At 43.6% G+C, this 10,818-nt stretch overlaps 2 protein-coding genes and 1 long non-coding RNA gene across 6 annotated transcripts; 2 read left to right on the forward strand and 1 right to left on the reverse strand.

The window, feature by feature from the left end:
• Positions 1-901: 901 nt before the first annotated feature.
• LOC138406933 (putative claudin-24) lies at positions 902-1,549 on the forward strand. Its single transcript, XM_069520443.1, has one exon. It carries the CDS (start codon positions 902-904, stop codon positions 1,547-1,549), a length of 648 nt encoding a protein of 215 aa, XP_069376544.1.
• A 3,146-nt stretch (positions 1,550-4,695) lies between these two features.
• cdk15 (cyclin-dependent kinase 15) lies at positions 4,696-10,004 on the reverse strand. Of its 4 annotated transcripts, XM_069521116.1 has the most exons (14): positions 9,285-9,566; positions 8,558-8,686; positions 7,955-8,049; positions 7,646-7,725; positions 7,484-7,578; positions 7,307-7,369; positions 7,015-7,138; positions 6,814-6,934; positions 6,641-6,734; positions 6,501-6,564; positions 6,268-6,316; positions 5,829-5,971; positions 5,072-5,230; positions 4,696-4,965 (listed from the first exon to the last, which is right to left on the reverse strand). In XM_069521116.1, exons 1-13 carry the CDS (start codon positions 9,435-9,437, stop codon positions 5,118-5,120), a joined length of 1,323 nt encoding a protein of 440 aa, XP_069377217.1. In that variant the 5' UTR covers positions 9,438-9,566; the 3' UTR covers positions 4,696-4,965; positions 5,072-5,117. The 4 variants fall into 4 exon arrangements, with proteins under 4 accessions (XP_069377217.1, XP_069377218.1, XP_069377216.1 ...); XM_069521117.1 differs by having other exon boundaries at positions 4,696-5,230; positions 7,646-7,712; positions 8,602-8,686; positions 9,285-9,993; XM_069521115.1 differs by having other exon boundaries at positions 4,696-5,230; positions 9,285-9,565.
• On the forward strand, positions 5,199-8,683 carry LOC138406977 (uncharacterized). The gene is made up of 3 exons (XR_011240368.1): positions 5,199-5,338; positions 6,796-6,964; positions 8,543-8,683. It is a non-coding gene; the product is annotated as an uncharacterized lncRNA (long non-coding RNA).
• Positions 10,005-10,818: the final 814 nt, after the last annotated feature.

Genomic DNA, 10,818 nt, shown 5'->3' on the forward strand with positions numbered 1-10,818 from the left:
AGTAAACAAACAAACAAGTAAACAAACACAAAATAAACATGTTAGAAACCTGCAGCTCTACTTTTGTCCACCAGGGGGAGGTAAGTCACCATAACATAAAAAGTCAAATGATAGAAAACTAAAGAAAAGACACAAAAATAATGGATCAGTGTTTCCTGTGTGTGTGTGTGTGTTTGTGTGTGTTTGTGTCTGTGTGTGTTTGTGTGTGTGTGTGTGTTTCTGTGTCTGTGTGTGTGTGTGTGTGTGTGTGTTTGTGTGTGTGTGTGTCTGTGTGTGTGTCTCTCTCTCTCTCTGTGTCTCTCTGTCTCTCTCTCTCTCTCTCTCTCTGTGTCTCTCTCTCTCTCTCCCTGTCTCTCTCTCTCCCTGTGTCTCTCTCTCTCTCTCTCTCTCCGTCTCTGTGTCGCTCTCTCTCTCTCTCTGTGTCTCTCTCTCTCCCTGTCTCTCTCTCTCTCTCTCTCCCTGTGTCTCTCTCTCTCTCTCTGTCTCTCTCTCTCTCTCTCTTTGTGTCTCTCTCTCTGTGTCTCTCTCTCTCTCTGTCTCTCTCTGTCTCCGTCTCTCTGTCTCTCTCTCTCTCTCTCCCTGTCTCTCTCTCTCTCTCTCCCTGTGTCTCTCTCTCTCTCTCTGTCTCTCTCTCTCTCTCTCTCTCTCTGTCTCTCTCTCTCTCTCTCTCCCTGTGTCTCTCTCTCTCTCTCTGTCTCTCTCTCTCTCTCCGTCTCTGTGTCGCTCTCGCTCTCTCTCTTTGTCAGGCGGACCTGACTATGTGCTGGACGCTCTGTCACTCCCTCACCGTGGAGCTCGACAGGATAATGTGTGGAAGCAGCAGCCCCTCCTCTTCCTGAGGGGGCAGGAGGTGCAGAGTGGAAGACGTGGGGGAGTCGATGATCCTCACACCTGCAGCGTCATGGACCCGAGGTCGGTCGCTCTGGAACTGCTGGGGGTGTTGGTGTCGGGGGTGGCCTGGCTGTGCTCGCTGGCGACCACACTGATGTCGACGTGGTTGACGCTGTCGACCGAGCTGCTGCCCAGCGAGAGCTTCGAGCTCGGCCTGTGGGAGACGTGCGTGGTGCAGGACCTGGGGGGGCTAGAGTGTCGACCCTACGATGGTCTGTTGGGTCTCCCCCCCGACATCAAGCTGGCCCGGATCCTGATGTGCGTGACGCTGGGCGCCGGGCTGCTGGCCGTGATGCTTGCCATTCCCGGCATGCATCTGGTGAACAGCTGCGGCGGCCAGAGGGACGACCTGCGTTGTAAGAGGAGCCTGAAGGTGGCGTCGGGGGTGCTCTGCCTGCTGGCCGGCTTCCTGGGACTCGTCCCTGTCTCGTACATCGCCCACCTGACTGTGGTTCGCTTCTTCGACGAGTCCATACCAGACGTCGTGCCTCGCTGGGAGTTCGGGGACGCGCTGTTCTGCGGCTGGATGGCCGGGTTCCTGCACCTGGTCGCAGGAACGCTGCTCCTGACATCATGTCTCCGTCTGAGGAGCGAAAACTGTCCCGTCGCTCCGGGGCCGCCACCAGGACGCCGCCTCATCAGGTCCGAATATGTCTGAGGATCATCGACCATCGATCCAGATGTTTAGTCCAAAAACATCTGGAAAAAGAGACAGTTTTCTTCTGGAGCTTCTGAGACTTTCATGATTCATGTTTCTCAACATCTGGATTTAAAACCTTTGCTCTCAAAGTTTCTTGAATCTGTTAAACTGAAGATTTATATAAAAGATATTCTGAGACTAAATTAACGTTAAATTTAAACTTTCAAACTGAAACTAAATCGTCAGTAGATCATAAGATTTTTGAAATTTTACTTCAGATATAAAACTAATATGAAACATGTTAAAAAAAAGTATTTTAAAACTTTTAAACTCTGAGAGAAAACCAGCGTTTCACCTGAGCGTCACCTGATCGAACATTTCAACAGATTCACTTTCAATCGTTTTTTCACCAAAGACACAAACACCTGCTGCTACTTCCTGTTTCCTGTCTCCTGTTTAACATTTTATTTTTTGACACACAAGATGATAGATGGGATTATTTTGAAGAACAGGAAGTGTTTTGTATCAGTTCCTGTTCAATCAGAATGACCGTGATGACAAAAATCTGTTTGATTGGTTGATTGATTGATTGATCAGAAGTGATGTCAGCAGATGATTGTAAAGACAAGCAACTCGTAAATAAAAATAAAATTGTACTGATGTTGATCTTTTGTGAATCAGCTTTTATTCTGGAAAGTTTTCATCATGAACAGTCATGTGACCTGAGGAGAAGCGCATGTGATGGCGTGGTCATGTATGTGATGGACGTTCTGGTGGGGTCATGCGTGCTGATGATTGAAGACGTCTGATTGGTCGACTGCTGCTCAATTCTGAACAACGGCTGGAAAACATCAGCCCGCGTCATGTGATGCCATGGCAACCGGAATAATTAGTTAACACGGTTAGCAATATTTGTTTTAATAATGTTAAACGACGGTTTTAGTTAACGATGGTTTTCTTAGTCACAGTCATCAGGGTTCATCAGTTCGTGGTTTTTTCGAATAATTTCCAAAAGGAATTTAAAACAATTCTGACCAATCACAGCCCGTTTCTCCTGGTGACCCACGTGAGGGTTGTGTTTGTCCTGAGTTTCGACTCGCAGGTGATACCTGGTTTTTGTAACTGGTTAAATCCTTATTGGTTGAGATTCTGCAGGTGTGGTCCTCACTGAGATGTATCAACACTCAGACAAACACTCGCCCTCAGATGGCGAACATGAAAGTGGCGGCGCAGCAGGACCTCACGGCACAACGCCTTCTCTTTAATTGCCCTTTTCCTCTGAGGACAATGGAGCCGTGATTTGGGAGAAGTTGGTTTGGGCAGCGAGTAAACGGAGCAGCGTCATGTGGTCATGGACAGGAAGTGCACCCCTCACCCTCACATTGTTTCACCGCGGCTCTCATCAAGAAGCCAAACAGGGAAACGCTGCCACGTTCATCGCCATGCCAACACAGACAAACCCTCTGTTCTGAACACATCAGGTTCCTTGAGGACAACACGGCGGTGGGAATGTCCAGATGCCAAACTGATGGATGCTGAGGATGTGATGAGTCCACATCTCCTCAGGGTGGCGCTGTCACTGAATCACGTGTGATCATAAAGATTCACCTGAGTCTCACTTCCTGTCGCTGACTCTGATTGGACGTTTGGTGCTGAAGTGCATGCTGGGAGTCGTGGTCGTCTTCATCTTGTGTCTTTGAGTCAAACAGTTCAGTTATTTCCTGAGTTTTTCTGCAAAGTTCAGTCGTTTGATTCTTATCATGGAAAATGAGGTTTTATTGTATTTTACAGAAACTTAAGATTCATTCGTCAGCTGACTTTAAGTCTTTCTGGTGGAAACTGTCATCTCCATAACAACAGGCGGAGAGTAAACACAGTGTTGAGTAAAAACTTGATTAGAAAAGAAAGAAAGAAAGAATCAAAGAAAAACTAGACACTCATTAATTCTGCTTCAAAATAAAATACTTTAAAGTTTAAAACTGAGCTCACTGATCACATCAATAATCAATGACTGATTAGTTATCATAGACTCTGAGTACTGGAGTAATACTCAATAGTACTTCAGGATTACAGTAATCTGAGGACTAAAGTAATCAGAGTATCTGTTGACAGTGTGTCCTCACAGCTACAGTAAGAAGAGTGTGTGTGTGACGCTGGTGATCAGCATCCGACAGAACAAAAGATCAGTTAGACGACAGGAAGTGTGTGTGTCTGTGTCTGTCTGTCTGTGTGTGTGTAGACTGTGTGTGTTTGTGTGTGTGTGGATTGTGTGTGTGTGTGTGTGTGTGTGTGTCTTTCTGTGTCTGTAGATTGTGTCAGTGTGTAGATTGTGTGTGTGTGTGTAGACTGTGTCTGTGTGTGTGTGTGTGTAGACTGTGTTTGTGTGTGCCTGTGTGTGTGTGTGTATTTTAAATACCTGCAGATACACACAGTGTGTGTGTGTGTCTATGTGTGTGTGTGTGAAGGTGTGTGTGTGTCTATGTGTGTGTGTGTGTATTTTAAATACCTGCAGATGCACACAGTGTGTGTGTGTGTGTATTTACCTTCAGATACAGAGTAGCTTTTAGCTTTTCTCATTGTGACCACTAGGGGCCAGTAAACACTCTGTCTTCAGTTACTTCCTCTTTAGTTACTTTACTGAGTTGTATTAACTTTGTGAATTTTCACTGTTAAGTAATAAAGGCGTTTTCTTCTGTCGTACTTTCACTTTACAGTAGTAGTATATAAAATATATGTATATAAACATCACAACCTGTCCCAGCTGCTTGTTACCATGACGACACACTGACAGACCAGAATCAAAATGTTCGCTATCAACACATACTACTGAAGTGGAGTACTACAAGTACTAGGTTACATTTGATCTGCAGCTGTAGAAAATACAAGTAGAGCTGCAGCTATTAATGAGCTGGAGAGGTGCCAGTTCACCTGCTGGGCACTGCCGAGGTGCCCTTGAGCAAGGCACCGAATAGCTGGCAGGGTGCTCCTCCGGGCTGCCCGTCACTCCACCAGCTCTCTCCACATTGCATGTCTATGAGCCCTTTGTGTGTTGTTGTGTTTCAGGGTTAAAAAATGATTGTGAAAAGAATTTCCTCTCGAGAGATTCATAAAGTATCTTTTAAATAAAGTGTTTAAATTTAATTAGACAAATATTTGAAAAATAATTTCACCATGAAACATGTTTATTCACAGTCATCACATTAGTTTGTGTAAAAAACTTGTAAAATTCAAACTCAGTGAAAATATTTAAATAAACCAACAAAACGTTATTAAATGCTAATGAATCTGCTGCTAACACATGCTAACAGGTGGCAGGGGAGATAACTGCACTTAGCTTTATGCTAACAGCAACAAAACAGAGCTAACAGAAGAAGAAATGATCGTGTTTCTACTTCCTGTTCGCACACTTGAATGAAGGAAAGAAGTTTCTGAAGCTGCAGATAAAAAAGAGAAAGTTTTCCTTCAGTCTCTCCCGTGTCACTTCTAAACGTTGTGCTTTTATTTTGAAGGAATGCTCGACTTTTAGAAAATGTGTTTTACTTTGAAATCTTTATCACGGTATCTGTGACGATGGTGTGACGTGTGATCACCAGCACGCGGCGGCGGGCAGCAGGGACGGTTTGACTCGTCGCCCGGGATTAAAAATGTCTCGGACCTCGGTCTCCAGACGAACACCGGGAACCTTGAAGACCGACACCGCTGAAACACACAGAAGAGAAACTGTGTCGTCTCGGGGGTTGTTAGCTTCATGCTAACTGTGCTAACAGAGGCTCACCTGCTGATGAAGCTAAACACACCTGTGACCAGGTGAGTCTCAACAGCTACAGAAATATTAGCGTGTCAACCAAAATTCATGTTACCATCAAAGCATGTTAGCATATGTTTGTCTTTGTTAGCCTGTAATTCTGTCTTTACTGTCTGAGGTGCATGATGGGAGGAGGTAGAGTTTTGTTAGCATGTTATCATGTCTTTACTGTCTGAGGTGCATGATGGGAGGAGGTAGAGTTTTGTTAGCATGTTGTCATGTTAGCATGTCCTTACTGTCTCTGAGGTGCATGATGGGAGGAGGTAGTGTTTTGTTAGCATGTTAGCATGTCCTTACTGTCTGAGGTGCATGATGGGAGGAGGTAGAGTTTTGTTAGCATGTTGTCATGTTAGCATGTCCTTACTGTCTCTGAGGTGCATGATGGGAGGAGGTAGAGTTTTGTTAGCATGTTAGCATGTCCTTACTGTCTGAGGTGCATGATGGGAGGAGGTAGCGTTTTGTTAGCATGTTGTCATGATAGCATGTCCTTACTGTCTCTGAGGTGCATGATGGGAGGAGGTAGCGTGCTGAAGTACGTGTGCTGCAGAGACTCCTGGGCAGAGATCCGATCTGTAGGGACCCTCTTCAACATCCTCTGGACCAAGTCCTCGGTCTTATAGGGCAACTGGTTCAGCCTGATCCAGATCAACACAGACTGACTACTGAGCCCTTTAGCATTAGGCTCTGTTAGTATCTATGTGGCATTTAAACATATGATCATACATGTAATATGTGTACGTTGGCGTTCACAAGTTAGTCCATGCTTACAGTTTTGTACACACTGGACTGAGTGTGTCCATGGTGACAAACTCTCTTGTGAAATAGAAAATGCTGCAACAATAGCCCAATAAGTAAGCTAGGCTTTATGCTAACATTATGCTAACACTTAGCCACACTTTTAGTTGGGTCACTGTTTTCCAGAACAGCTCACCTTTTCCAAACAGTCCTGAACTGTTTGGGGTCCGACAGATGAATCCACTCTGAAGATGGAAAACAAGAACGTGGCATTAGCAAACAGGCTAAATGACTTAGCTACAGAATATACTGTCAGAACAACATTTCCCATGATGCTTTGAGAGTTTCCCAATAGGAAAGCAGAAGGACCAGCGGCACCTGTCTCTGGCTCGCCGTGTTGTTGGGACATGGTGGGCGGGGTTAACTCACCTGGTTTATAATTAGGTAGCAGACTGACTCCAGGCCACGAGTCCTCAGAGGGTACACCGAGCACCTGAAGACAAATATAACTTTGTATTGTTGTGATCATCAGTAGCAGTTATTAGTAGTTGGGTTAGTTCTGTAGATACCGTCCAGATCCTCTGCAGCTGTTCGAACACATCAGTGACCCCTGGGAACGCCGGCGCCCCCTGCAGCATCTCGATGAAGATACACCCGGCCCCCCTGATTCATAGAGGATAGCTTTATTGATCCACGCTGATGTTGACGACAGTTTGAAACTCAGATCAGCTGCAGGACTCACCACATGTCGAGTGCTGTGGAGTAATCGGTGGATCCCAGCAGCACATCGGGGGGGCGGTACCACAGAGTCACCACCTCAGACGAGAACGTGTGACTGGGGATGGACTTACACCGAGCCAGACCTGCCAGATCCAGAACCAGAGTCAGGTCCAGTAAGTAAAAGTTTTATGTGACTATTAAAAAGCTCGGGGCCTTGGCTCACCGAAGTCGGCCAGTTTGAGTTCTCCCAGGTAACTGATGAGCAGGTTCTGAGGCTTCAGGTCTCTGTGGAGGATCCTGCGACTGTGGATGTAACAGAGACCTCGAAGCAGCTGGAACATGAAGATCTGCACAAACATGTTTATGTAGTCAAACAGCAACACCTGCTGGTGACAGACAGCACTGCAGACAGTTTACTTATTTGACTTCAATCTGGTTAGGGTGGATTTTTATTATAAAATCTAAAATGATTCACTTTGAGTGAAAAGATATTTGTTGTCTGACTCGTTTCGTACTCGAACGTTATGAGAGTGAAGACCTCCAGGATGTTGGTTCATGTACTGAGCCAGGTCCGTCTGCTGTGAGAAGAGTCGGAGGAGGAGAAGAGTCGGGCATCATCACCATGAACATGTTTTCTTGAGCGGGTGAAGATCATGTGACTGAACTGAAAGCTCAGAGTGTTTAAATCTCACCACGTATTCAAAGACAAACGTCAGCGACTCTCTGGTGTGGATGATGTCATGAAGGAGGACGATGTTAGCATGTTTCAGACCTTTGAGAAGAGACGCTGCACACACACACATGAATGAGAGTTTTTAAGATGACTCAGATGATGTAAAGATCTGATCGGTCACCTTCTCTGATGGCAGTAAATGGGACGCCCTCCTCTGTCTTCATACGAATGACCTTCAGCGCCACCAGCTGGCCGTTAATCCTCCACAGGAGAAGAAACATCAGCTCATACACATTAATACACAAGTTTATTTCTTTAACTCATCACGTGATGTTTGATTATTTGAATCATTTAAACAGCAGCTGTTAAATCCTGGTTAGTAGAGCAACTACGCCCCCTGCTGTGTAAATGTGAATCTGCATTGAGCAGTAAAGGCAGAGGATGATGGGTAATTTACATCACATTATTTAAAGCTTCTGTTGATGCTCACCTGCTGATGCCTTTGTAAACTGAGGCGTACGCTCCCTCGCCAAGTTTCTCCAGACTCAGGTACGACTGAGCCGCTCCGAACTGAAGACCTGGTCTCTGAACACGTCATACAACAGGTCACACGTCTACATCACGTCATACAACAGGTCACACGTCTACATCACGTCATACAACAGGTCACACGTCTACATCACGTCATACAACAGATCACACGTCTACATCACATCATACAACAGGTCACACGTCTACATCACGTCATACAACAGGTCACACGTCTAAGTCACGTCATACAACAGATCACACGTCTACATCACATCATACAACAGGTCACACGTCTAAGTCACGTCATACAACAGGTCACACGTCTACATCACATCATACTGTGACATCACGTTATCACCTCAGGTCACATGTCATCATGTCACATCATGAAGGTCGACATCTCGTCATGTGTTATATGTTGTCATTGCCTTCTCATATAATTTATCATGACATCACATTATATACATGTGATGGATTTAATATGTCACATGTCAAACATTATGTTTTGTCATGTTTAATATTGACGTGTTTGTTGTGTGTCGGACAGGTGACATGATCTGACCCAGGTGACGGCGTCCTCACAGTTGGCTCCTCCCAGCGGCTCACTGTTGCTGCGTCCTCTCTGAACGCGGAGCCGTCGTGTCTGAAGCGTGTGGAACCAATAAGAGGAGTCGGACTGGACCACGCCCACCTGAGGTCACACACACACAAACAGGAAGTGACACTTTGAACCTTTAACGACAACTTAAATCTGAAACACATTTTATTCTGTAATTAGTTTTACTTCATCAATTCACATCTTTAGTTTTTTTAGACATTATTTATTATTTTATATTTATTTATTATGTTATTTGTTATTTGTTTAATGGAATTTACTAAATATTTACAAAATTACAATGTTTATATTTTTAATCATTAAATCTATTTATTTTGTTTTAAATATAAATCAATAAAAAGTATTTGACTCAATAGATATTTCAACATACAAATGATAAATATCAACAATGTGTTATATCTTTTTTAATGATCAGTTTGGTTATAACGTATAAAAAACGTTTTAGTCTAATTTATATTTATCCAATGTAAACATTTAAAATTTAAGATACACTGTAAAAACTACACTACAGTGGCACAGTAATAACACGAGGTTAAAAATATTTCTACTGAAATCACAGAGTACACTGTAAAAAATAAAGCAATAATAAAAAAATGTTAGTGACAAATTGAAATGTTAGTGACATGCTAGTGACATGCTAGTGAGTTAGTGAGTGTTCCATCTGGTTTGGTACCTCAGCAGGTGGGAGTGATGTTGAACTTGTGCTCTTCCTGAATCTGATCTCCTCCATCTTCACCTCCTCCTCTTCATCCCTCCTCTCTTTTTCATCCTCATCCTCCTCTTCACCACAGCAGCACCTCCTCACCCATCGACACACGTCCTCCATCTGCTGTTTCTCTCTCTTCTATCGTCTTCCTCCTCTCTCTCTCTGTCTCATGACTGGTTTAGGGACGAGCAAACAGAGTCTCATGACCCCCCCCCACCCCCATCCCTCAGTACATAACAACAATATCTATTCATGTGTGTGTGTGTGTGTGTGTGTGTGTGTGTGTGTGTAAAAACAAAGGTTGTTGGTCAGTTTATATATAATAAAAAGTAAAAATTACTAGTTTGTATAAAAATGTGTGAAAATTAAAAACAACTCAATTGATGGTGAATCTTCAGTCAATGATCGATAATTGACAGAATCGGCTTCATCACGAGTTTGAATTTCCCAGCAGCTCTGCAGCAGCGTGGGGCTGCAGTTTGAACACATAAACCTTTATTGAATGTGTGACAGTGAACAGAGCTGAATCCCTCCCCTTTGTCCGCAGCTCGTTGTTTTTCTGGATCAGCAGTTTCTCGTACAGCAGCGGGTGATACGAACCCAACGTACACGCCGCGTCATAGTAACGCTCATGTTGGCGACAAAGGTCGGTGCGATGGGATTAACTTGCTGACGTTGTGACACAGTGTCATCAGTGTCATCAACAGGATACCTGTAACATCCCAAATATTTAATGAAATCACGTGAAATCAAAGATATGAAATATAAGTATTCTAAATGACCAGCGTGTGATGGGTCAGTGAACTAAGTAACTAATAATTAAAGACATCCAACGCTATGTTGGATGTCTTTAATTATTCCTCTGGTGGGGGCTGTGGGGGCAGAGTTAAAACAAAGAACTGCATCATGGGACTGAAACAGATGAAAGTGTTTTTACAGTGTAGAGATGTAACTTTGTTTATCTATTTATAGAAGCACATCATCTCATTCTGAGAAGTTTCCAGGAAACAAAGTGACCGTGACTTTATAAAACTATTAAATCATTTAAACGTCTGTAACTTTAATATACTTTATTAAAAAATTATGAAACTTTTTTCAACTTTTAAAACTTGTGTACTTAATATAACTTTATGCAACTCTGCCACTAAAAGGCGCTAATCACTCAGGATGTGAACTGATCAATAACTGATCTCCTTTAAAACATCTCACTCACGCTCAGGAGAAAAGCAAGTGAAACGGAGTTGGTGTTGGACCAGAGACCGAGTGACGCAGCAGAATAAAGCCGAACCAACCGCTGTCATACTACATTATTAGTACTAATACTACTGCTGTACTGCTACAGTAAAACTACGATACTACTGATACTATAATAGTGTCACATCAACAAACAGTAACATGTAAATAAATTATAAATAAAGTTAATCAGGTGTTTCATTTGAAACAACAGCTCTACCTGCTGGCGCACTCTAAAACTACAACCATGTATTTATTATTATTATCA

This window comes from Paralichthys olivaceus, chromosome 24, assembly GCF_024713975.1.
Source record: "Paralichthys olivaceus isolate ysfri-2021 chromosome 24, ASM2471397v2, whole genome shotgun sequence".
In the NCBI taxonomy this organism is placed as follows: domain Eukaryota; kingdom Metazoa; phylum Chordata; class Actinopteri; order Pleuronectiformes; family Paralichthyidae; genus Paralichthys; species Paralichthys olivaceus.

Coding starts and splice junctions, on each gene's coding strand:
- LOC138406933 (XM_069520443.1), top strand. CDS start 902: ATGGACCCGAGGTCGGTCGCTCTGGAACTGCTGGGGGTGTTGGTGTCG.
- cdk15 (XM_069521116.1), bottom strand. CDS start 9,437: ATGGAGGACGTGTGTCGATGGGTGAGGAGGTGCTGCTGTGGTGAAGAG. Junction 7,370..7,483: donor CGTTTGTCTTTGAATACGTG/GTGAGATTTAAA, acceptor CTCTTCTCACAG/CAGACGGACCTGGCTCAGTA. Junction 6,317..6,500: donor GCTACCTAATTATAAACCAG/GTGAGTTAACCC, acceptor TTCCATCTTCAG/AGTGGATTCATCTGTCGGAC.